This window comes from Macaca nemestrina, chromosome 5 (genome assembly GCF_043159975.1).
Source record: "Macaca nemestrina isolate mMacNem1 chromosome 5, mMacNem.hap1, whole genome shotgun sequence".
Taxonomy (NCBI): Eukaryota; Metazoa; Chordata; class Mammalia; order Primates; family Cercopithecidae; genus Macaca; species Macaca nemestrina.
In genome coordinates this window covers 64,664,391-64,691,661 of record NC_092129.1, presented here as the reverse complement: position 1 = coordinate 64,691,661, position 27,271 = coordinate 64,664,391, and the positions used below count along the sequence as shown (strand labels likewise).

The 27,271-nt window shown below is 34.8% G+C and overlaps 1 protein-coding gene across 5 annotated transcripts in view; it reads left to right on the top strand.

Moving 5' to 3' along the window:
* The window catches only part of LOC105488977 (SNF2 histone linker PHD RING helicase), a 96,751-nt gene that overhangs the window by 27,599 nt on the left and 41,881 nt on the right, over positions 1-27,271 (top strand). For all 5 annotated transcript variants that reach the window (XR_011623428.1, XM_011753524.3, XM_011753525.3 and 2 more), the window contains 13 exons: positions 607-685; positions 1,312-1,462; positions 2,922-3,030; positions 3,629-3,885; positions 5,461-6,120; positions 7,381-7,632; positions 8,451-8,529; positions 13,856-14,019; positions 14,132-14,388; positions 16,063-16,184; positions 22,277-22,365; positions 23,265-23,357; positions 25,779-25,886. Coding sequence is in view for 4 of the 5 variants with exons in the window: in XM_011753524.3 (XP_011751826.2) it covers positions 607-685; positions 1,312-1,462; positions 2,922-3,030; positions 3,629-3,885; positions 5,461-6,120; positions 7,381-7,632; positions 8,451-8,529; positions 13,856-14,019; positions 14,132-14,388; positions 16,063-16,184; positions 22,277-22,365; positions 23,265-23,357; positions 25,779-25,886 (2,420 nt within the window). In the remaining variant the exon portion in view is untranslated. The remainder of the gene's footprint in view (positions 1-606; positions 686-1,311; positions 1,463-2,921; positions 3,031-3,628; positions 3,886-5,460; positions 6,121-7,380; positions 7,633-8,450; positions 8,530-13,855; positions 14,020-14,131; positions 14,389-16,062; positions 16,185-22,276; positions 22,366-23,264; positions 23,358-25,778; positions 25,887-27,271) is intronic.

The window sequence follows — 27,271 nt, the reverse complement described above, 5'->3', positions numbered from 1 at the left end:
GTGGGTAGAGACATGCTACTTATTTGGCATTTGGTTTAAATAAGTTAAAATATTAAGGGGAAGGATAGTGGAAGATTCTGGTAGAAACAAACTCAGCACTTCTGAGTTATGGTTTTAGATATTTTTTTCCCAGTTAAGTAAGCCTTTCTTCTCATTCTCAGACCCATAGAAGAAGTCAGGTCTGATTCGGGTAAATGTGTTAGCCAGCTGGCATATGTCTATTGAGTTATTCAAAGACTTCATATAATTTATTGCAAGATTTATTTAAAAAGACTCATTTATCAGGTAGGGACTGGTTATATGTATCAGTTTTCTGTTAATTCTCTGTAATCAGCTACAGTTTGCTTATCTGTCCCATTATTTGCTGATGTGGATTTGTGCCCAAAACAAAGAGAGCTAAAGAGTAATACCAGAAGAAAGGAAACTGAGGGACCTTTAGCTTTTTACTCACATGTTAAGTATGTGGCTTTTCCAAAATGAGATTTCACAAGAATATGGGTATCACTATGTCAGAGTATCCTCACAGTTAACCTATTCGTATTTTAATGTGATTATCTGACTGAAGGCAAAACAAAAATTTGTTATTATGATTATATTTTTCTTTAGAAAGTGCCCTGCACTTCTTATGGCGAGAGATTGTTACATCTGAGGGTCTGAAACTCTACTATAATCCATATACAGGCTGGTAAGGCAAAATTTTACTTATATGCTTGATTTAAAAAATAAATATAATGAAAAACTGTCTGAGATTGTTAGCATATCTGTAACTTTGGCTTTACCTCATGAAGGAGTCAAAGGTGAAGTCTTATTAGACATCTCTATGGATAGGATAAATTTAGAATTAATAGCACTTGTCATTTTTCAGTGAATGAATTTGGAATAATAGACATAAGGTGCTTAGTTATCAAGATTTAAAGAGATTATTATTCTAAGTAAAAATGTTATCTTGTTTATTATGGGGCCAGTTTTTTTTTTTTTTTAGTAATCATTAAACATCATGAATGAATCAGTAGTTATTGCCCTTTGTATTTTTCTTTTTATTCATAGATTCATAAAGGTCATAGAAAGAAGGCAGACATGTTCTCTTTTGACTGCCACTCATTTCTGCGGAGTTACTTGTCAGCTCAGGCAGTTTTTTTGGTTATCACATTTCTTATGTTCGTAATCTAAGGTTTGAATTATTTTACCCTAAAATACAGTTTCAGTAAACTTAGACTTTATGCATTGCTTCCAGTTCTCTTTAGAAAAAGTATAATTTGTATTCACATTCTTGTGATGTGATTTATCTTGTTTTTTTTTTTTTTTCCTTAGCATCATTCGTGAGTACCCAAATTCTGGGCTGCAGTTGCTTGGTGGAATTTTAGCAGATGAGATGGGTCTTGGAAAGACAGTGGAGGTTTTGGCTCTGATTCTGACACATACTCGACAAGATGTCAAACAAGATGCTCTCACTCTTCCTGAGGTAGGAGGGGTACAGTAGGGCTTGCAAAAGCAAGGGACATATGTTCTCGAAAAGCATCATATGTTGAACATTTGCTTGGCACTTAAGTCAACACTTTCTGTTCACTCTGTGGGTAATGATTTATATTAGTGGTTAGTTAACTTCAAGTGGGCAGAGAGAATGGGGTGTTTGTGACCCAGAAGGTTTATTTTTTAAGTAATGTTGGCCAACCTGGAAGAGAATTAGCAGTCACTTACTAAACTTCCTTCTAGTTGGCAGAGAAACTCCTTTACAAAAGTACTGTTGACTCCTCAAATGTTTTGTCACTAATAAAGTCTCCATATTACTACTAAATATTTTTAAGAGCTATTTAAAAATATTGTACAAATCTCAGATATATAAATCTTAGAACCAAATAATTAGAACTTTGTTAAAGAACAGGTAGCTTAGTAAATAGATTGCTAAGTGAAACAAATTTCAAGTCCTTGTCCCAAAATACATAATTGTGTATAAAAATATAAATTTTGGAGTTACAGAAACAAAATCCACTAAGGCAAATATAGTATATAGCTCATATTTTCTAGTAATGAAATCCAAAATCAGCGTTTACGTTAAATCTTGCTGAAATGAAGTCAGTAGTTAAAGGTGTAATTATAATTAATTACCTCTAGGATCCACCAATCTCACAGCTTTAGCATTATGTTATCTTTCAGTAGGGTCAAGTTTGCAGAATTAGCCTTTCAGATTTGAATAGGAAATAGAAAAAATTATGTTTTCTTTGTAGAAGTGTGACTTGGAATATGTTGATTTAGCTCAGTAACTTCTCTCTGAGATGTCCTACTCATTACTCCTTTAATTCCAAGTTATTTTCATATTATTATAAATTCAATGGGTTAATTTTATATTTAAATATACCTTTAAAAGTTAATTTCAGGCCGGGCATGGTGGCTCACACCTGTAATTCCCAGCACTTTGGGAGGCTGAGGCAGGCGGATCACGAGGTCAGGAGATTGAGACCATCCTGGCTAACATGGTGAAACCCCGTCTCTACTAAAAATACAAAAAATTAGCCAGGCGTGGTGGCAGGTGCCGGTAGTCCCAGCTACTCAGGAGGCTGAGGCAGGAGAATGGCGTGAACCTGGGAGGCGGAGCTGGCAGTGAGCCGAGATCGCGCCACTGTACTCCAGCCTGGGTGACAGAGCTAGACGCCGTCTCAAAAAAAAAAAACTTAATTTTGGAGGTTCCACACATAACATTTAGGTAATTTAAGATAATATGCACATATTTTTTAAGTGATAGCTAGCTGTAAACTCAGAAATAAAACAATGTATGTATCTACAGCTATTTGGCCCTTTCTCCTGCAAGTTTTTTACAACTGTTTTGCATTTCCATAAAGAAGGAAAGGAAAGTTAATTTCAATAAACAATTCAGAATACTGAGAGCAAAACACTATGTAACTACTGACTGTTGTTTGTATCAGGGAAAAGTGGTGAATTACTTTATTCCGTCACATTATTTTGGAGGAAAACTGAAAGAGACAGAAATCCAGAATATCGAATTTGAACCAAAAGAAAAAGTTCAATGCCCTCGTAAGTATGACATCTCTTAAAGGAAATACCTTTTTGTAGTGATCTTTGCTAAAGTTCTTGCAATCCTTAGAGATATCTTGTAATTGTTATAAATAATTGTTTTTACAGTTATGTATGCTTTTCATAAATGAATTCAATTACAAGTCATAATATCTTAACAAAAGTAAAGATGTATTCTTTTGTTTGACTTGGCCCAGGTAGTTCTTGCTCAATCTGTTGTATTTAAATCTCTTTAGCTTGCAGTTTAAACCAGGCTTTATCTATCTTTTAGGAAATGAACGTTTCATATACTAATCATTGCGTATACTTACATAATTGTGAGAGTTTTCTTTTATAATTCTGAATGATTGTTGTTTTATAACATTAACAATTCAATATGAGTAATTCTTCCTTCAATTATTTGTATTACACTAATTTGTTTCTTAATATGCTGAGATACATTTTTATTACATATTTTTTCAAAATGACACTATGTTGTAATAAATCTTTGATTTATTTTTTTCTTAACTCAGTCCTCATGCAGATTAAGATTAACCAAGTTTTACTTTCTTTTCATTTTAATTATTTTGACTGAATTAGCATATCCTTTTACATTTAGCTACACGTGTGATGATCCTGACAGCTGTGAAGGAAATGAATGGAAAAAAAGGAGTGTCCATCCTTTCCATCTATAAGTATGTCAGTTCTATATATAGATACGATGTTCAACGGAACAGGAGTCTTTTGAAACGGATGCTGAAATGTTTAATTTTTGAAGGTCTCGTGAAACAGATCAAAGGCCATGGTTTTTCTGGGACTTTTACATTAGGAAAGAATTACAAGGAGGAAGATATATGTGATAAAACAAAAAAGCAGGTAACAGAGCTTAAGTTAAGCTGCATATTAAGTACACGTATGTGATACCTTACCGAGTACATTGACAGATCCCACCTTGACACTGAAACTCTTACAATCTGAAGATAAAAAACAAAATAGGAAGAGTACTTATATCTGTAACTTATATTTTCTACTTTGTGGATATAAACTCCATGAGAGTAACTTTATTTTGGCTATCATTAAACCCAGAGGATAATGCTTGGCACATAACAAATACTCAGATATTTATTGAATGAATTATAAAATTAGTTGGCTAAGCGTATTATAGAGTCTAAAGCATCTTCTGTATTATTTATTTTTAGTATTTTTTTAAGAGACAAGGCATCTGTCTATTGCCCTGGCTAGAATGCAGTGGTCATAGCTAACTGCAGCCTTGAACTCCTGTGCCAAGCTATCATCTTGCCTTAGCCTCCCAAGTAATTATGAGTACAGGCTCATGCTACCATGCCTGGTTAATTTTTCTTATTTTTTGTAGAGATGGGGTTCTCACTGTGTTGCCCAGGCAGGTCTGGAACTACTAAATTCTTATTTTCTTTATATTATTATCTTATAAAATTTCTGCATTTTGTTAGAAAACTGCTTCTGTTGGGCCAGTAATTTCAGTTTGCTTTTAGGAAAATAGTTAAAATATTTGCAATCATAAATAAAGACTAAAGACAACAAGTCAAAATGTGGAACTAGCAGCTTGGCCACCAAGAAAAAGACAAAAAAATTATTTCCTGGAGTAGAAAGTCTGGTATTGTCCTTGGGTAGCATTGAAGACAGCAATCAACTGTGCTTTTGGTAATCCTGCTACCACCAAAACGAGAAAATTTCCCATTGAATACATGTTGTGTCTTAACTCCGCTGTTCGACCTCAGCCCTGATATCACTTGGAGGAAGCTGTCCCTGTTACCTACCTGCCTATCATACTTCCACTATGTTGTACAACCCTCTTAGGTATTCCTATAGCATCATTTTACTTTTTTACTGTTCTCACTTTTCCAGTAGACCCCTTTGAGACCAGGGGCCAAATATTGTTCATATTTGTGTCCCTAGCATCTAACACAACTACTGGCACAGAATTGGCATTTAATAAGTAATTATAAGAGAGGACACATGTAGAAAAGGGAAGGGAAGAAGGAATCAATTTGCTAATTGCAGTAATCAGTGGATTATCTTTTACTTTCTTTGGATGCAATATGTTAGTACTTGGTATTTTTGTAGTTGCCCCAATTTGTGTATTTATGTACTTGAAAGTACTAGTCTTGTATTGATTTAGGCAGACTAAATCATAGTATGTTAATAACAAAATATCAGTAGCTTCCTTTATCTTCCTAATTTTTTGTCTCTTCAAATCTTATACTTGTAGAGCCTTCCTTTTCTTTTGCGATAAAGTGAGGGTCCTTACAGAGGGCAGATTGGAAACCACTTATCAGGAGTGATTCTCCTCAGGGAAAAGGGTAGCAAAGACTGGCTGCTAGATTTTTATATGAAGTACTTACATAAAGTCAGGCGTTTAATTTCAGAAGTGCAACTATGTTGAAATCAATTAATTAAATATTTTTTTCATAGGCAGTAGGGAGTCCAAGGAAAATTCAGAAAGAATCTAGAAAATCAGGGAACAAGGACACAGATTCTGAATACTTGCCATCAAACACCTCTGATGATGATGACGATCCTTACTATTATTATTATAAGGCCAGGAGAAATCGTAGTAAATTGAGGAAAAAGCCTATTCCATCCACAAAAAAGGGAAAAAGTCAACCATTTATCAATCCCCATTCACAAGGTCTCTGTCCAGCTACTAGCAACTCCGGAATAACTGATGTTGCTATGTCTAAAAGTACATGTATCTCTGAATTCAACCAAGAAAATGAAACAGAGGACTGTGCTGAATCTCTAAATCCTGATGTTAGTGATGTGCCACCTTCTAATACCATGAGTCCCTTTAACACCTCTGATTATCGCTTTGAGTGCATATGTGGTGAACTTGATCAGATAGATCGTAAGCCTCGTGTTCAGTGCCTGAAGTGTCACCTGTGGCAGCATGCAAAGTGCGTGAATTATGATGAGAAAAATCTGAAGATCAAGCCTTTTTATTGCCCCCACTGCCTTGTTGCAATGGAGCCAGTGTCAACAAGAGCAACTCTGATCATCTCTCCAAGTTCCATCTGTCACCAGTGGGTGGATGAGATCAACAGGCATGTGAGGTCATCATCTCTTCGAGTCTTGGTAAGGCCACTTGGACTAGAGGGAGAGGAAGATGTGAAGTTTTTCTTGTTCATGATAGTTTCCGAATCTTTGTTTCTTTGTTGTTTATCCTCAAAACTAACTGAATGATTTAAAGTAATGTTAAAGCTTAAAGAAAAAAATTGAGACTAAGAACTAGAACAGTACAGTGTTATTCTTTTCTAACATCAGAATTTCAGCAGTTTAAGCATTCTGAATATAAAGATGTGAACACTTTTTAAAAATTCTTGAGTATGTAAATGAAAAAATCTTGGTATAAGCATTTATAGTCTTCAGAGAGAAATGCAATCCAAAGGCAGCACTGTGGTATAGGAGCTACTTATCTGACCTGCCATCTCTTAGCTCCAGAATCATCCTCTAAAGCTTCAGTTACCTCAGCTGTAAAATAAGAGTTTACTTATACAGCAAATCTTTATTGACCACTTAAATTATGTGCCAGGAACTGTGCTGAGTTTTAAAAATAGTATCCAGTCATTTGTGAAGATTATATGATTTCATCAAGTACTGGGCACATAGTAATATTATTGTTTCCTAATATTAATACCCATCACTAATTTCATTCTTCCTTCTTTCCATGCAAATGTTACTGAAGGTTTTTATATTTCATCCACTCTACATAGGCATGGAGAATACAGTAATAAGTAAAACAATTTTTGCTGTTAAGAAGCTCTGTTCTGTGTGGGTAGGCAAAGCTTTGAGTCTTAGTTCCATCAGTTTTGAGCAAGTCACTTTATTTTTCTTATGTGTGGGATAGGAATGTTAACTACCAACAGAGTTATTGTTGAAGTTTGGAGATAATGCTTAGCACAGTATCTGAAATATAAAAGATGTTTCATAAATAATAGCTCTTATTTTTCTACATTTTCATACCATTGTGCTTTCACATATGCTATTGATTCCATCCTCTTACCTACATATAGCCCTTTTCTTTTTTTGCCACCTATGAGAACCTTTAAGATATACCTCAGGTTTTAACTCCTCTGTGATTTCACCTTCTCCGCTACAGAATTGGTCTTTCCACTGTGATGCTGTCATGTTTACATTTATTACAGTTTGTTGCACATCAATTATGTAATTCGTCTTCCACACTGGAACATGTCTTTCTCTAAACAGATATGGGATCTGTCTCATAGCATGAATGCTCCTAAGAAAATAGAGAGGACTTAGTAAAGGTATAAATGAGTGAATATTTCATTGCCTTTAGTGAGCCTTTTTGCAGTAACTGCCTGTATTATTTCCTAGGTATATCAAGGAGTGAAGAAAGATGGCTTTTTACAACCTCATTTTTTGGCAGAACAGGATATAGTTATTATCACCTATGATGTACTTCGTTCAGAATTAAATTATGTCGATATCCCACATAGCAATAGTGAGGATGGGCGTCGACTACGGAACCAGAAGCGCTATATGGCTATCCCGAGCCCCCTAGTAGCTGTGGAGTGGTGGAGGATCTGCCTTGATGAAGCTCAGATGGTTGAATGTCCCGCAGTAAAAGTGAGAGTTTCTGCAAAATCTTTTGAGGGCTGGGGAAGAAGTGGTAAATGGAATTAGGGGAACTTGAGTAGTTTAATAGTTTAAGCATAGTTAACCTGTAGTACTGATATTGGTCACAAGTTTGTTATTAAACACTACTGGTGCTTTTCTCTTGTGCTTTGAACTACATAACCCTTTGAAATTAATTTTGTACTCTGTGAATCTTGGCTCTATGTGAAATATATATTTCTCAGTAAGATGTCAATTTATATATGATGCAAATCAAAGTAAACTGTGTTTAGGAACTTCTATAAGCATTTCTGCTAACTGGGAGCTCATCATGTAGCCTCAGATAGCTTTGAACCGTAGTTGACTTTGACAGCCTTTTAAATCAGAGGCCAAATGGTAGCAGAAAATACTACTTTAGAGACAGAATTTTAATTCAGCCTTTGAATGTCATATGTCTTTTTTCTTTTGTCTTTGGCCAGTCTATAACCTGAACTGAATATATGAATCATATCTATTAGTATCTGGAGGATAGAGTGATGTAGGACATGGATCAGTTATTCAGGGGGCTTTTTCATTCTGTATGTATTTGAACTACCCCTCTGTTTTAGGGGACTGCGTGGCAGCTTCCCATTAATGAGAACCACTGTACTGGAAGATGGTCCATTGAATATGACATTCAACATTAAGTGTGATAACTGTTAAATAAAAGCAGGTACATCTCACCGGAAGTGTAGCTTTTAATGGGCTGTTTTTCATGAGTATGACTGACTTCTGTGTTCTTTCTCTGGTTTTCTGGATTTTATTTTTATTTCATTTTTCTCTCTCATCAGGCTGCAGAAATGGCCCAGCGTTTGAGCGGGATTAATCGGTGGTGTATCAGTGGCACTCCAGTACAGAGAGGATTAGAGGGTAATGTATGGTTTCCTGATATATTGCATGCATTTGGAAAGCTTCATTTTTTAGAGAGAAAAGTATTGTTATGCTTAACCTTTGCTGAAGTCCTTATTGACGTGATAATTCATGTCTTTATAGTTGACTCCTAATAGTTTTAAGCATTTATCTTTTTAAATGGGACTCAGGTGATTTTTCTGTTTATGTATATGAGGACAGATATATATTAAGAGGTCTCATTACCTTAAGTTGAACAATTATTGAACCTGCCTAAACAGCATAGATATGTCTGAATTAAAATCAGAGTTCCAAAGTCATAGGTAGAAAACAGAAAGAATCTAACCCAAAAAGAAACACTAACCCAAAAAGAAACAAAGGGTAGAGGCAGGGAGGAGGAGAGGCAGAAAAAGAGAGAAAGGGAGTTAATTTCAATTGACTGTGTCTATGAAAATGGAGACTAGTTTTTATTGTGTGAACCCATGAATACTAGGGCCATAATTTTAGTAATTATAGAAGTTGTTAATAGCCTTATAATGTCACACTATATGTATATACCATTATTCCTTGTACCATTGCTTTTCTTGAACATTTAGATTATGTCTAGTGTTTTCCTCCTCTCCACACATACATTGAAATTATCCTTCTACGTTAATCTTATTCAATATCACTTTTTCTGTAGAACAGACACTGCATTTCTAAAACCTTTATTCAAGTTGTGAATATCTAAAATGAAAAGTTTAACTAAATCTTGTTTTATGTATTTCCCTAAAAGCTGTTATTAAAGTGTAGTTAAATTACAAAATTTAAACATACTTGGAGTTCTGTAGTAAATACTCATCTTCAAAACTTATCTTTCTGAAAACCCAAGTTTTTGTATGTTTGTGTTCAGCAGCATGACTTACTCTGCTAAAACAGAAATCTCAGCATCTGTTACTTTGACCTTTAAAAGCAGTGTTTTCCAATGATTATTTTTAGGAGGAAAAGGTTTTCTAGTAATATTTTCTAGTATATATTTAAATATGTGCATAACTTAAATGTTACGTTTAGATACATATTTATAGAATCATATCAGGTTCAGTAAAGGACCACATTTAGTGGTCTCCTTTCATGTTTGGAAACTGTCAAAATTGTAAATAGGCATTAATAAGGTCTAAGATCTTACTCAGCTCAAAAGTTAGCTGAGAGGATATAGAAAAGAGTACATGATTATCAGAGTTACTCTTTCTCATTTTAATATTGAGAGAATATGAGCAATAATTTCTTAGTTCCTGGGTAGGTTTTTTTGGAGATATAAGATGTTGGCAAGTGTTTTGAGCACCTGTCACCATTCAACAAATTCTTGAGTAATTTTTTAAAAAACAGCTTTATTTTATTTATATCTTTGAACTTCATTGAGGTATGAATGACATAGAATATAACTAAATATTTAAAATACCACATTTGAAAAGTTTTGACATGTATGTGTAGCCATGAATATATTTGCACAATAAGGCAAGTTTCCTCATGTTCCATGTCAGCTCCAAAAGAGCTTTTCCAGACTTTCTAGAAATTTGTCTTTCCCCCTTGCCTCCATATCTCTCTGGTATCTTTATGATTCTTGCAATTAAATGGTTTTTTTCTAGTTGTCACACTAGGAATGTTAGCCTACTCATGACTTACTATGTTGTATTTGGACATGGAAGTCTCATTTCTTTTCTTTTTGTGCTAAACTAGGGTTTCTCAACATTGACATTTGGGGCCAGATAATTCATCTTCTTTGGGAACTGTCCTGATGTTTTAGGATGTTTAGCTTCTACCCACTAGATGCTGGTAGCACTCCTACAATTCTGACACCCAGAAATGTCTTCAGAAATTGCCAGACTGAAATAATGTCATCTACTTGGAGTGTCAAATATGGAAGAATGCTTCCTAACACTTTCCATCCCCTACACTGTGTGTCTACATAATGTATTCATTTGTATATAGAAATCATTGGCTTTGGGGAATATAAAAACCAGGGTTTACATCCTGACTTACTAGTTGTTTGTCCATAAACAAATTCCTTAAACATTTAAGTCCTTATTTTTCTTATCTGTAAAATAACGTGTTTTAAAGGTGAATTATGATGAAGTATACAAAGGATTTAGCACAGTACCTAACAAATATTAAATATTCAGTGAATGATAGTTGCTTCTACTTCTGCTTTTGTTGTTTTTTTTTCCATTTATGTAGTCATTTATGTATTTTAGTGTTTTGAAAGTGTTGACTTTAAAATAACAAATGCTTTGTGATGCATTTATTATTTCATTTATTATTATTTATGTGTTTCATTTATTTCTTTGTGAGGTAGGATAGAATCTTAGTCAGATTTTTGCTGTTAGGAAACCACAGACTGGATAACTACAAAAAGAGAAGTCTATTTAACTCACAATTCTAGAGGCTGGGACATCTAAGAGCATGACACTGGGAACTGGCGAGGATCATCCCATGGTGGAAGGTGGAAGGGAGTACATAAGATAGAGAAAAGCATCAGGGGCTGGACTCACTTTGTAACAACCAACCCTTGAGATAACTAACCCAATCCCGCAATAATGACATTAATCCACTCATGAGGGTTCCACCCTCATGAACGAGTCACATATTATTAGGTCCCACCACCTAACATTGTTCATTGAAGTTTAAGCTTCTAACACATGAACTTTTGGGGGATATATTCAAACCATAACAGATGATAAGCAAAAGTACATACAATCCCTGATCTATTGAGCTTACAGCTTAGAGGAGAACATATATTTCTTAAAATATTTCTTACATACTTAGATAAATATCAGAATTGCAATTGAGATAACTTTCACAAATGAAAAAAATGGAAAATTCTAACTATAACAGGTGTCATTAAAAAAAAATCTTATTCTGTAACATCATACAATTGGGATGCAGAAGGAACTGACAACTGAGCTGTGATCTGAAACATTAACATGGGCCAGGTAAAGAGGAAAGAAAAATCCTCTGTTGTAGCGGAAACAGAAAATATTAATGTAAATAGATCATGTGGCAGAAATAGTGTGGCTAGAGCATAAAGAGCTAGGGAGATGATGGTGGATGGAGAGACTAGGTGAGTAGAGATGGGACCATCCATGGAGGATGTTATTCCCCATGTTAAAGAATTTTGGTTTTTTTCTTAAAAGTAGTAGGAGCTATTGAAACAATTTAAACACAGTGTTTGGGGGTCATTTTGTGGTTACATTTGTATTTCAAAAGATCACTCAAGTCGCAGTGTGGTTTAGAAGAGGGTAAGAGTGGGTGTTAGGATATCAATTGATTGCCTATAAGAAGTAATCTAGGCAAGTGGTGCTGACACTTAATTTGGACTAGGTTTGTCCTAAAGGTACAGAAAAAAGTGGATAAGGCAAAATTAACAAGCCTCAGGGACAGATCAGGAGATACCAAGATTTCTGACTTGCATAAATCCGTGAATGGTGACTGGTTTCCCCAGTGAATACTACCAGAAAAGAAACATGGGCCAGGCGCGGTGGCTCACACTTGTAATCCCAGCACTTTGGGAGGCTGGGACGGGTGGATCATCTGAGATCAGGAGGTCGAGACCAGCCTGGCCAACATGGGGAAGCCTCATCTCTACTAAAAGTATAAAAATTAGCTGGACGTGGTGGTGGGTGCCTATAATCCCAGCTAGTCGGGAGACTGAGGCAGGAGAATCCCTTGAACCTGGGAGGTGGAAGTTGCAGTGGAGTCGAGATTGCACCATTGCCCTCCAGCCTGGGCGACAGAGCAAGACTCTTTCTCAAAAAGAAAAAAAAAGAAGCACGTGTGCAAAAAGATTATGAATTTGAGATTTCGGCAAGTTGAGTTTGAGATGGCTTTGGGACCTCGAAGAGGTAGCATATAGCAATTGAATTGATTTGAGCTGAAAATATAAATCTGTGAACCTTTGTATAGCAGTGATGCATTGGTTCTTTCAGATGTTGCTAACTCCCAGCAACCATCAAGGTAACTTAATTCAATCTAAAGATTTGTTGATCATCTTCAGAATAAGTGTTGTAGGTGTGGGAAGGATATTTGTATTATTATTTTATGGCTTCCGAAGAGAATATATGCCCATTGTGGAAAAGTTTGAACTGTACATAAAAGTATAAATAAAATTACAAACTGTACATGGTGGCTCACACCTGTAATTCCAGCACTTTGGGAGGCTGAGGTGGGAGGATAACTTGAGCCCAGGAGTTCGAGATCAGTCTGGGCAGCATAGGGAAACCCTGTCTCTACAGAAAATTAAAAAAAGTAGCCAGGCATGGTGGCACACACCTATGATCTCAGATACTCGGGAGGCTGAGGTAGGATCACTGAGCCCAGGAGGTTGAGGCTGCAGTGAGCTAAGATGGTGCCACTGCAGTCCAGCCTGGGCAACAGCAAGACTTTGTCTCAAAAAAAAAAAAATTAAAATAATTACACTCATAGTCTTCATTTGAAGACAAAACCACATCGAATCTTTTCTATGTAGATGTTTATATATTTGAGCTTATTCTGCCTGCACAATTTTATATTCCTTTTTTTTTTCCCACTTAATATCATATCCAAAGCAGTTTTTCTTAACTCCTTATAGATAAATATATGGAAAACTGTTTAGGGTATGCTAAGTGGGTGGGTGGAGGGGAATAGAATATAAAATTGAGTGTGCCCAGTAAAGAGATATACAAGAAGTCCCATGTTCTAAAGCTAACAAATACAAGGCATGCTGAATCAGAAAAGAAAAATAGTTCTATTTTATGGGATTACCATAATTTATTTATTTGAGTCATTTTTCTACATATTGTTGCTATGAATATCACTGTGTAAGTAAATCTTATCTATATTTTTATTACTCTCTTAGCCTTCTTTTCTAGGAGAATTATTAGATAAAGGATATGAGGAATATTGCATCAGAGAATATTCTTCATGTCATCTGTGTGATTAGAAATTCTTTTTTCCAATCCAGCAAATCTTGCGTCTATTGGTTTCAGAGCATGGTATTTCTTACGTATGTCTTACCAAGTACATTCAGTTGAGTGGTTTTTTGGTTTAACTTCTGATAGAAATTTCAGATTTTTGAATTAAGTATAAGCTTTGTTTAATGAATGATTCTATAAACCTAACGTTATTTTAGCACCTAGCACAAAACCTAGGGCAGAATAGATGCTCAATAAATATAAATGGAATTGGAATTGAATTTCAGATTTAAGAGCCTATACAGCCTGTATTTTAATTCATGGAAAGTTCTATGTGCATGTAATGTCTGTAGAAACGCTTCTGCAAACTAGTAATGAAGTAATAGAGTTATTCTCAATGTACTTTATTTTTTTCTTTTCAGATCTTTTTGGGTTAGTGGTCTTTCTTGGTATTGAACCTTACTGTGTCAAACACTGGTGGGTTCGACTTCTCTATCGGCCTTACTGCAAGAAGAATCCTCAGCATCTCTACAGCTTTATTGCCAAGATACTGTGGAGGTCTGCAAAGAAAGATGTAATTGACCAAGTCAGTACAATAAGTTTTTATTGATACAGGTACTATAAGAGAAAAGAAACAACTGGGATAGAAAGTTAAATTTTTAGGTGACATCTTTTTTTTTTTTCTGCTCCTTTTACAGATCCAAATACCACCACAAACTGAAGAAATACACTGGCTCCACTTTTCTCCAGTGGAAAGGCATTTCTATCACCGTCAGCATGAGGTGTGCTGCCAGGATGCGGTGGTAAAACTCAGGAAGATTTCTGACTGGGCTCTGAAGCTCAGCAGCCTGGACAGAAGGACTGTCACCTCTATCCTGTATCCATTGCTGAGGCTCAGACAGGCCTGCTGTCACCCACAGGCTGTTCGTGGGGAGTTCTTGCCACTCCAAAAAAGGTTTTATTATCAACTTTTTTATATTGCAGTTGATATATCATAATAGACAGTATTTCTCACCCATAGTTGCATTCAGAGATGTGTAACTGAGTTGTCAGTTATTTTTAATGGTGTGGAGGGTTTTCTTTGGTGTGGAACCTCATTTGCAACAGAGAATTATATCAAAATTATTTTCATGGTTTTCAGCTTTTCTCTTTTGCAGTGGGTTTGGTTTTTTTTTTTGAGACAGTGTCTCACTCTCTTTCCCAGGCTGGAGTGCAGTGATGTGATCATAGCTCACAGTGGCAGCCTCAAATTCCTGGGCTCAAGTGATCCTCCTGCCCCAGCCTCTAAGTAGCTAAGACTACAAGTACACACTACTACAGCCAGCTAATTATTTTATTTTATTTTATTTTATTTTATTTTTTGAGATGGAGTTTCACTCTTGTTGCCCAGGCTAGAGTGCAGTGGCACAATCTCAGCTCACTGCAATCTCCGCGTCCTGGGTTCCAGCGATTCTCCTGCCCCACCCTTGCAAGTAGCAGGGATTACAGACATGTGCCACCATGCCCAGCTAATTTTGTAATTTTAGTAGACGTGGGGTTTCATCATGTTGGTCAGGCTGGTCTTGAACTCCTGACCTCCAGGTAATCCACCCCGCTCAGCCTCTCAAAGTGCTGAGATTACAGGCATGAGCCACCACGCCCGGCCTGTTTTATGTTTTTGTAGAGACAGGGCCTTGCTATGTTGCCTGAGCTGATCCTGAATACCTGGCCTCAAGCAGTCCTCCTGTCTCACCCTCCCAAACTTTTGGGATGACAGGCGTGAACCACCACACCTGGCCTTGAACATTTCTTTTAAAATTAGGATTATTGTTGAGGTTTTTAAAAAATTATTATTTTGTTATTTAGGGTTTTGGCTGTACTCCAGATATGAAAGGCTTTTGCTCTTTATTTCATAGTTCCCACATCAAGGAATTAGATTACCATTAAATGTTTTCTCTCTCTCTGATTATTCATTCTGAGAACATTAAGAAATTTGTGTTCATAATACTCTGTTGTCCCAGAAAGTTTTTGTGAATCAGACTGCAACTCAGAAACTGGCCTTTGGCTATAAGAGATAGAAAGAGGATTCAATTTTGTCTTTGCTTTTAAGCAGGTTATAGATAAATAAGGGAAATGATGAAAATTACAGATTTCTAAACTATGAAGTGAACATGGTAAATTTCAAAAGGTATGTGTACACATTACTATGTACAGTTAGAGTCCAAAAACAATTTATATGTGAATGGTTAAGGTTAGACAACCTTTCGGTGGAATGGCATTTAACCTTTGAGGATCTTCATTTTTTACTAATTAAAAAAATATTCAGGCTCAGAGGTTTTCTAATTAAGTTGCAGTGCTGGGATTTTTTGTAATGTTTAAATATATCATGTTGTACTTTGTTCTTGAGGAAGATTTTTCTAGTTTCATTCTACCTTTACTGAAATGGGAAAAATTTAAAGAATGATGTGATCAAATAAAGGTACTTACATGGGAAAAAATAATGGTAAAAATGGAAGCAAAAAAGAAATGCTAGAGATATCACAAAAACTGCAAGAGTCTCATACTCTTGATCATTTGTGATATAACACTCCCACTGGAGTAACACTTGGGATTTTCTTTCTGGTTTTCAACAGTCTACCTTTTCTTTTAGCACCATGACAATGGAAGAGCTGCTGACATCTCTGCAGAAGAAATGTGGAACTGAATGTGAAGAAGCACATCGACAGCTAGTTTGTGCTCTCAATGGCTTAGCAGGCATTCATATTATTAAAGGTAGAAGGTGATTGCTTTGTTATCTCTGATTCTTCCAAATACTTCCTGAGTAAAGTTAGTTATAGAATCAAAATCCCTCCCAAAAAGATACTCTCACACACTACTGAATATAGTTTAAATAGATTCAACTTAATAGAGAGCAGTTTCATAGAACATCTCAAAAAGCTTTGAAGTTTACATATGATTTAACCAAACATTTCCATTTTTAGTTCTTTTTTGAGGAAATGAGGATACACAGATTTGTATTTAAGTTGTTAATCTTAGTCTTTAATAGTATAATAGTAAACAACTAGTCAAAATAATTAGAAATAGAAAAATGGTTAAATTTTGACACATTAAAGGGATATTGTTCATTGATTTAAAAATAGTATTGTTTGTAGGATCATTTTTTCAGCAAATATTTGTGTGCCACACCTCATCTAGGTAACGATGATATGGTAAATAAAGTAACTCTCTGATCTTGCAGACCTTAAATTCTTACAGAGGGTGACAAGTACACACACACCCTCCCACACAGACACAAAATGTATGTGTGTAAAGTTATAGTGTTATATATTATGCACAAAATTAAAGCAGGTTAGAAAGAGCATCTTATATTTACATATCTACATGGATGAATATTAGTGACTTCTCCATCTGTCATGGATCACTCTTTTTGCGTTAGGTCTAATATCTTACAAACTGTCATTTCACATATTTTGCCTGTTACTATAGTTTTTACAGGAAAGAGAGTAAATCCGTTCTCTGTTACTCTATCTTGGCTGGAAGCAAAGTTATATAACTGGCACTTTTAATAAGCTCCATGTGGATACACCTTTCCATTCCATATAAATATGAGAAACATTAAAACTGTATTCCGTAGGTTCAAGAGTTAAGATGAAACGTGTTAAGTAGAAACACTGAAAACATTCAAACTTCTGGAAATCAAAATTTCAATGTCTAATATAGAAAATTGACTTAATAAATAAATTAGACACCGCCTAAGAAAAAAATCAATAAAGTCAAAGTATAGAATAGCGATAGAAACTCTCCAACATGAAAAGCAAATGAAGAATACTGAAAATTTTGAAAAAAGCATCAGTGAGGTTGTGGACTATTTCACATGGCCTGATATAAATGTGTAGAGTCCCCAAAGGAAAAAAGAAAAAAAAAAAAAGGAAGAAATATATTGTGGGTTTTATATCATGTAAATGTACAATGTACAAAAGCAATAATACAAAGTCTTTGTGGGGAGACATGGATGTATAATATTGTAAGATTATTATCCTGTATATAAAGAGGTATTATATGAAGGTGGACTGTGACAAGGCAAAGAATGTGCATCCCACAGCCACCACTTCAAAATACAACAAGGAGTTAGAGGTAATAATTCAAAAGAATAGATAAAAGTAAAAAAATAAAAAATCAGCCGGGCGCGGTGGTTCGTGCCTATAATCCCAGCACTTTGGGAAGCCAAGGCGGGCAGATCATGAGCTTAGGAGATAGAGACTATCCTGGCCAACATGGTGAAACCCCGTCTCTACTAAAAGTACAAAAATTAGCTGGGCATGGTGGCATGAGCCTGTAGTCCCAGTTACTTGGGAGGCTGAGACAGGAGAATCGCTTGAACCCTGGAGGTGGAGGTTGCAGTGAGCCGAGATTGCACCAGTGCACCCCAGCCTGGGCTACAGAGCGGGACTCCATCTCAAAAAAATAAATAATAATAATAAATAAATCTTCAATCAAAAAAAAAAGCAAAAGGTAAAAAAGGATTCAAAAATCAAATGAGATGATTAGAAAACAAACAGCAAGATGGTAGATTTAAACACAAGCTTATCAGTGATCACATAAACTGTAATGGTCTGAATAGCCCAATTAGGAGGCCTGGATTGTCAGACTGGATTAAAAACAAACAATAACCATCAATGTGTTCTCTATAAGAAACCCACTTTATATTTAAAGATGCAAATGTAAGAGGATGAAAAAAGATACGTTAACACTAATCAAAAGAAAGATAAAGCCACTATATTTCTGTCAAGTAAAATAGATTTCTTATTAATACTGCCGCTAACTGATTGTACCACTGGAGCTTCTAAAGTAGATTTCAGAGCAAAGAATATTACCAAGGATAAAGGGTGTTACTTTATCACTAGAGAAAAAAATTCTAAATGTATCTAAAACAAGAGTTTCAAAATAAATACTAAAAACTGATAGAATTATAATGAGAAATAAACAAGTGTGTAATGTCGGAGATTTCTACATCCCTCTCTCAGTTATGTATAGAATAATTAAAAAATAAGTGAGGGCATACATAGCTCAGACACTGCTGTGAACCAGTTGACCTAATCAGTGTTTATTGACTACCCAACCAAAGAGGAATATACATTGTTTTCAAGTACATGTTAAATGTGTATGCAGATATGGCATATTCTGGTCTGTAAAACAAGGCAGTAAATTTCAGAGGATTCATGCCTACAGAGTGTATTCTGTGGCCAGAGTGGTAGATGCCAATAACAGAAGGATAATTGGAAAGTCCCCAAATACTTTGAAATTAAAACACACTTCTAAACCTTTGGGTTAAAAAATAAAAGGAAAAGTAGGAGATACTTTGAAGTGAATAAAAATGAAATACCAAAATTTGTGGGGTATAGCAAATCAGTTATTAAAAAGCAATTCATAGCATTAAACGTACTAGAAAAGAAAAAGGTTTCATATCGGAGACTTCAACTGCTACCTTAAGAAATTTAAAACAAGAGCAAATGAAGTACAAAGAAATCAGTTGCCCAAAGAAATATTTGCTTTTTGTAGAATATAAGGAAATATTAAGCCTCTTTGAGAAGCCCGTCTGTAGTTGTTAGCTCTTTAGCATAATAGAACCAGAAATGGCAAGTATCTCTGTATCTCTTAATTGTGCTAGATACTTGGATAGAGTTACAAGGATTCTCAGAAGCTTAGTAGAAATAGCTCTAGACAAGAACTGAATAGGATGGGCCTTCTTTTATGCTGCAGTTGGAACCCTGTGAAATGGTGTATATTGGTCAAAATTTCCGAACTTCAGTGTCTTTGTCAATAAAATATACAGGTGCTTTACTTACCTCAACTATTGTTCTTAATACAAAATGTCGAAGCACATTGAAAACTTTATAAAAACATAGAGATGAAGAATGATGTTATTGATTATGGTAATATGAAGGTTACCTCGGATTCTTACCACTTTCAACCTACTCACAATGTAAATTCTGTTATCAATATTTAATAGAAAAAGGCATATTATTATATATTCCTGTTAAATTGTTCACATATAGTACATGTAACTTTGTGGGCAAATCTCCCCTCTAGGGTATTCCCTAGAAAGTCCTCAATTTAGCTAGCAGTGTATTGTTTATTATTAAGAGAAATCCCCCACCAGAAAGTCCATTAATAAAGGATATATTCCTTCTGAATTTAATTGTAATTTACTTTTTTTTTTTTTTTTTTTTTTTGAGACGGAGTCTCGCTCTGTCGTCCAGGCTGGAGTTCTGTGGCCGGATCTCAGCTCACTGCAAGCTCCGCCTCCCCGGTTTACGCCATTCTCCTGCCTCAGCCTACCAAGTAGCTGGGACTACAGGCACCCGCCACCTCGCCCAGCTAGTTTTTTGTATTTTTTTTAGTAGAGATGGGGTTTCACCGTGTTAGCCAGGATGGTCTCGATCTCCTGACCTCATGATCCGCCCATCTCGGCCTCCCAAAGTGCTAGGATTACAGGCTTGAGCCACTGCGCCCAGCCTAATTGTAATTTTCTACTTAATTGTAATAGATTTGCTGCTTTTAGTTTTTATTAACTTCATAGTGATGTGTTAAACAATATTCATTTTTTAAAGTAACATTACATATATAACTTACATAAATTAGATTCTTCTAATGTGAAGATCAGACAGTGAAGGTCTGACTTCTCAAATCTAAAATTAATTTCAAACTCTAAAAATACTTGCTTATATGTAAATAAATACGTGTGATACATTAGTTCATATTCTGAGATTCTCCTTGACTGGTATTAAACACATTTTATTATTCCAATTTTGAACATTGTGTTTTCTGCAGATGATTTTTGGAGAAAATTAACTTGACAATATCAAATCCACTACAGTTTACTCAGAAATGTTAGCGCCATCAAGTGGCTAAGAATGGGTATTTCCAAATTTGACTTAAACCTTTATAACATTGAATATGGGTATTTTTGTGTCTTCCTCAGAAAGCATGTCTTTTTAAAAATAAACATGAAAAACCAGGTATTATAGTGAATAGGTCAAATTCAGCTGCTTCACACTATAGTCTAATCACTATACCTTCTTTAAAAGGTATGGTAATTATGAAGAGAAAATTGTTAAATGAATTATTCTCTATAAATGATAGTATAAATACTGATAGAATTCATAATGTCATTTGAAAAGCTTTTATCAAGACTCTTAACTAAAAAAACTCACTGTAAAGATAACTGAATGTTAATGCCTGCGTTATAATGTAACTTTATTATTGTGAAAATAATCTCGCTTATTTAAAGGGAATAGAAATTGGCTGACTACAGTTCTTTGATAATGTGTGTTTTAGAAAACTTTGTATTAGCTAACTAATAGAACTAGATGTAAAGCAATAGTATAAGAGCTATTGTTCCAAAAATTTCTTTTAAATTAGGTATTTTGCACAACACTGAATATGCATAATGCCACTGAACTACACACTTTAAAAAGGGCTGAGATGGTAAATTTTATGTATGTTTTACCAAAATTAAGATATGTGTATAAACTTACATATGAGCTAAAAAAAGAAACGACCTCAAAATTTACAAAGGTTTGCATATATATATATATTTTATATATATATATCATTGTAACTATGAACATGGTCCTAATTACATGATATTCATCAAACCAGCTTGAAGTTTTTTTTTAAAAAGAAGTATGTGTGATACTTAGGAAAAAAACTTGCTCAGCAAATAAGAGCTAGAACATCTATGTACCTTTTTTTGGTATTTGATTGCATGGTTTTGCCACTGTTAGATTTTTGCTTTGATAGTATTTATAATTTACCTGTTTTGAATTTTCCAAGCAGCAATTAAGATAGATTCTATTATTCAAGCCATTAAAAATGTTCATCCCTTATTTTATTGAGGTATCATCAAACTTTCTATATAAAGAAGTAGATAATACATAGGCATTGCAAGCCATAAGATCTCTGCGCAACTATCAGCTTGACTGTTGTAGTACAACAGCAGCCACAGGCAGTATAAAAACAAATGAGTAGAGCTGGGTTCTAATAAAACTATTTATGAACCTTGAAATTTAATTTTCACATGTTACGAAATTTTTTTTTTTGAATTTTTTTCAACTATTTAAAAATGTAAAATTCATTCTAAGCTGATGGGCCCAACAGATAGGCAGAGGGTAGAAATGACCCATGGGCCATACTTTGCCAGCCTGTGCTTTAATCGATACTTTTTGAATTGCTTTATTTGAATGAGGTACTAATTATGAATAGTAGAAAACAGCATACATCTCAGACTAACTGATTTGTGTGACCAGAAGTAGAGGTGAGATCCCTAAGTTTCTGACATGAAGTTTTTAATTGCAAATTATTTGGCCTAATACCAAGAACAATAATAGCTACCAAGAATAGTATATTTTTCTGATCATTATATGTAGGTTGGTCAGAGTGTCTTAAATTTTTTTATAAATAATCTATAATTACCTTAAGTTTTTCCTTAATTTCAAACATCATAATGACTAGTGATTGACACCCTTTAACTTCAGCAAAAGGAAATGTTTTTGTCTAAATTAAAAGTTTATCCAGTAGCATAATCTCAAAACATTACAGACAGGTTTGATTATAAACATATTTCAGTATAATTTTAAAACATTACAAATGTAATATAAGAACATTATATTCCATGGAATTAAAAAAGGAACTGTACTCAGCCTTTTTTAAAACTTGGGCAATCATATTAATACCAAGTCAGATTTCTTTATTTAAAAAATAGGTATAATCATTACATTTTATTTTTACAGTATTCTTAAATAATGGACAACTAGATGACATTGGGAGCTAAATATGTGACTCTCATACTTTAAATTCTTTAGGTGAGTATGCCTTGGCAGCAGAATTGTACAGAGAAGTGTTGCGCTCCTCGGAGGAACACAAAGGAAAACTCAAAACTGATTCACTTCAAGTAAGTAAAGACTAAACAGTTTCATCATATGTATTCTGTTTTTTTTTAACAAAATAATTTTTCTGAACGTTTAAGAGGATAAATGGTAACAAACAGTCATAATCACTGGATGAAACTTGGGATTCAGTCTTCTCAATAAGCATTTTAGGTGATTTGTGTGTACACTATTTGAGAATCAACTACTATTCTATTCCATTCAGGGACGTTTTGGGCACAAGCCTGACAAGGTAAGTCTATATAAGCTACATTTAAAAATAGCTCAGAGTACTTGTACTTCCAAGAGTAGGTCAGTTTTATCACTTTTGCATATGAATATCAACATATTCACATGGTTTTCATTAAAAAGAAAAGGAACTAAGCAATAAAACCTATCTAATGATAATTTTTAGAGGTCATTAGGGAGATTTGGATATATTAATTATAACACTTCCCTGTGATCTGTCATTGACTTCTTGGATCTGTCATTGACTCATATAAACAAGGCTCTGTAGCTAAATAGGAAGTGAGCATGAGTTTATTAATTTTGGCAAGTTTAGGTTTGAGTCCCAGGTAAGATGTCATTACCATTCAGAATATTGACCTTGGGACTGACTAACATGTTCACAAGTACCAGAGTGGATATTTAGAGGAACGTATGAAAAAGTGGAGGGAGAGGAAAAATTAAATATAAATCTTATATTCTGCATGGATAAAGGTTACAAAAGGCAGGTCCTAGACCTTAACACCCTGCTCTTGAGTAAAGAAAACAAAGTAGTAGTACCCAGATTGTTTTATAGGAAAAGTATTCAGTGATATGATCTTAATGTGGTATTAGTGTTCTGTGTGCCATATTAATATTAGGTTCTCTTCAGAGTCTTCTTCATTGACTGTCATAATTATTGCCTTTGATGTGTTTGTAGAGACTTCATGCTACCCATAACTTAATGGAATTGTTGATAGCCAAGCACCCAGGGATACCGCCTACCTTGCGTGATGGCCGACTTGAGGAAGAGGTAATTATTATTTTTTTCATTATGTCTATGAAAGTATATTTTCTTCAAACTTTATGCTCCATATAGTTGATATATCCTAGGACATACAACATATGAATAAATGTAATCACGTTTTCCTGTTACTTTGATGTTTCAAATTTTGTCGTGATTTTGGGTAGCAGAGAATGGCGCAGTACGTATTATTTGGCTTCTCTGCTGATCTACCTGCAGTTATGTGATAAATGTTTGTTGTAGATATGGCTGTTGGTAGCCAACAGAACGGGATGTAAATAAATGAGTTTTAAAAAGGAAACTTTGATCTCATGGCAAATCTACAAAAGATGTAGCTTAGTAAATATACAAACTTTTGCACTCTCTCTACCTTTCTCTGTATTTTTTAAGGGGGTAAATAAAGTCAAATTTTTGGTGGTAGTTCTCTCAAAGAAGTTTCCTCTACAAAAAGTGTTGCCTGTTTTTGAAAAGAATGACATCGAAGAGTGATATTATAAATTATTTTACTATAAATTGTTAATAGCTTATGATGCAGATTCTTCCAGGGATTTTTGCTGTTGTTAAACATTAAAGAGCTAAATCAAAAGAGGTATGTTTGAAATGTATTGAGCCTATAAATGGAGCCTTTATTTGTGTCAACAAGATAAAAAAATGAGACATGCATAGCCTTTTTGCACTGGTTGTTTTGGGGATGGAGGGGCTCTGGTAAACTATTTTAATTAACAAAAATTTTATATATTTATGAGTAGAGAGTGATATTTTGATATATGTAGACACTAGAATGGCTAAATCTAGAAGAAAACCTAGGTAATACCATTCAGGACATAGGCATGGGCATGGACTTCATGTCTAAAACACCAAAAGCAACAGCAACAAAAGCCAAAATTGACAAATGAGATCTAATTAAACTAAAGAGCTTCTGCACAGCAAGAGAAACTACCATCAGAGTGAACAGGCAACCTATAGAATGGGAGAAAATTTTTGCAATCTACTCATCTGACAAAGGGCTAATATCTAGAACCTATAAAGAACTCAAACAAATTTACAAGAAAAAAAACAGCCTCATCAAAAAGTGGGCAAAGGATATGAACAGACACTTCTCAAAAGAAGACATTTATACAGCCAACAGACACATGAAAAAAATGCTCATCATCACTAGCCATCAGAGAAATGCGAATCAAAACCACAATGAGATACCATCTCACACCAGTTAGAATGGCATTCATTAAAAAGTCAGGAAACAGGTGCTGGAGAGGATGTGGAGAAATAGGAACACTTTTACACTGTTGGTGGTACTGGAAACTAGTTCAACCATTGTGGAAAACAGTGTAGAAATACCACTTGACCCAGCCATCCCGTTACTGGGTATATACCCAAAGGATTATAAATCATGCTGCTATAAAGACACATACACACGTATGTTTATTGTGGCACTATTCACAATAGCAAAGACTTGGAATCAACCCAGATGTCCATCAGTGACAGACTGGATTAAGAAAATGTGGCACATATACACCATGGAATACTATGCAGCCATCAAAAAGGATGAGTTTGTGTCCTTTGTAGGGACATGGATGCAGCTGGAAACCATCATTCTTAGCAAACTATCGCAAGAACACAAAACCAAACACCGCATGTTCTCACTCATAGGTGGGAACTGAACAATGAGATCACTTGGACGCAGGAAGGGGAACATCACACAGTGGGGCCTATTGTGGGGTGGGGGGAGGGATAGCATTAGGAGATATACCTAATGTAAATGACAAGTTAATGGGTGCAGTATACATGGCACAAGTATAGATATGTAACAAACCTGCACGTTGTGCACATGTACCCTAGAACTTAATGTGTAATTAAAAAAAAAAAAAGAATGGCTAAATCAAACTAATTAACATATCAATTACCTATTTTTATGTGTGTGTGTGTGTGTGTGTAGTGAGAACATTTAAAATCTACTTTCTTAGGACTTCAGCATATGAATTTTGGGGAAACAAAATTTAGTCCCTAACACCTATATTACTGGATATTCTCAAGGATTGTTTTTAAACTGCAGTAACTCTAAGAAATTTTAATAACTCAATTGGCCAAATTTTAGAAAGGCGTCTTTGCTTTGCCTATCATTTGAAATATTACTCTTCTTTTTCTCCCCTCTTTGCTTATTCTAACAAAAAAAAAATTTAAATGAAAATTTGGCAGACAAGTCTTTGGTGTTTCTTAAATTTTGTTACTTGGACAGGTACATTTTGTTAACTTCCATATATAAGGAATTTTTAGTGTGACTTGTATGTTCTCTACAGTGTAGTTGTACTTATATGTTTAAATGCAGTTAAGTAACTTTAAATATATAAAATGAGCCATTCTTCTTGAAACATCATACTGAATTATATTCTGGATTGGGAGTGAAAGTTTATATTCTGTGTTTCAACACAGGCCAAACAGCTGCGAGAGCACTATATGAGCAAGTGTAATACAGAAGTTGCTGAAGCCCAGCAAGCTTTATATCCTGTGCAGCAGACTATCCATGAGCTTCAAAGAAAGGTATGCCAAAATGCAGTGTTTCTTACTTGTATTTGTCTCCAGATATCATTTTGGGTTTTAGTTTTTTTGTGGGGAGAAACTTGAATTTTTTATACATCTTGGAATTCCTAGCACCTAGTACATTGCCTGACCCACAATACAAGTTTATTTAACTGTTAGCAATGATTATTGGTTGAATGATCAATAAGTCAACTATTTGAGTTGCATAAATAAGTCAACTATTTGAGTTCTCTTTTTTTTTTTTTTTTTTTTAATGTTCAAACTTCTATTTACTCATAAAATAGTTACCATAAATCTGAATGGGAAATACATCCTTTGGTTCTTTAAAAATCCAAGTCTATATAAAGGCAGATTAACTTTAGTGGATATTACAAAAAAACAAAGTTCCTAGTATGAAAAGATGTCTGGCAAAAACAGACCTGTAAATACTTCAAAGAGGAACTATCATTTGAAAATCAATCTAGAAAGTTCCAGATGGATAGTCATGCTCTTTTTTCATGATTTAGAAAAACTACTAAATTTGGCTCAGGAAAGCAGCAGTGCCAAAATTCTGTCTATCCTTCCCCCATAACCCTTGTCCTGATAAAAAGATTTTTATGATCCCATCACAGGAAAAAAAGCCTGATCTTGATTCTCAGAATCAACTAAGCAACATCTTAACCCTGAGATTGTCTTGCCATGTTCAAATCTTTTCTCAGATCTATGTTTTGGCCTTCTTTCCTCAGGATCAAAGCTCACAGCCCTTCATTGCACTCTGGAGTTGAATATCATGACTCAAGAAAAAAATTGTTTTGTAAGAAACTGTTATAAACACATATAGTTAAACAATTTTTTAAATGGATCAGTCAATTCAAAATGTCACAAGAAGTTAAATGCCTTCAATTTGAAAATACAAAAAAAAAAAAAAAGTAATCATAGTATCTAATCCGTATGTATGTATATAAAAATCTTATGTATAAAAAACTTTAAAATGTCTTAAGAAACATTTCCCTTTATCACAGTTAAATAGCAAGTTGGCCATTATCGAAAAATAAAAAGTAAAGCCACCAACATTGTGAGGCCCATGGCTTTGGAAGATGGCTTCTAAGCTTGTACCTGAAGATCTTATCTACCTGAGTCAAAGGATACACCAGGGCTGGATTTCTACCAGTGCTGCATCTCAGTGTGGTCTTGCACAAGTTGTTTAACCTCTCCAGAGCTCAATTCCACTGCCATTAGCACTTTCCAAACATGTGTTCCAAGGAATATTAATCTCATGAAAAAGAGTTCTGTGGTCAAATTAAGCAAGAAACTGCAGCACACACTTTCTCCTCTTTGGGAGATTCACAGTGCACATGAGCATTATGAATGACTCTGAGAGGTACATTAGTTTAACTTTATATCAA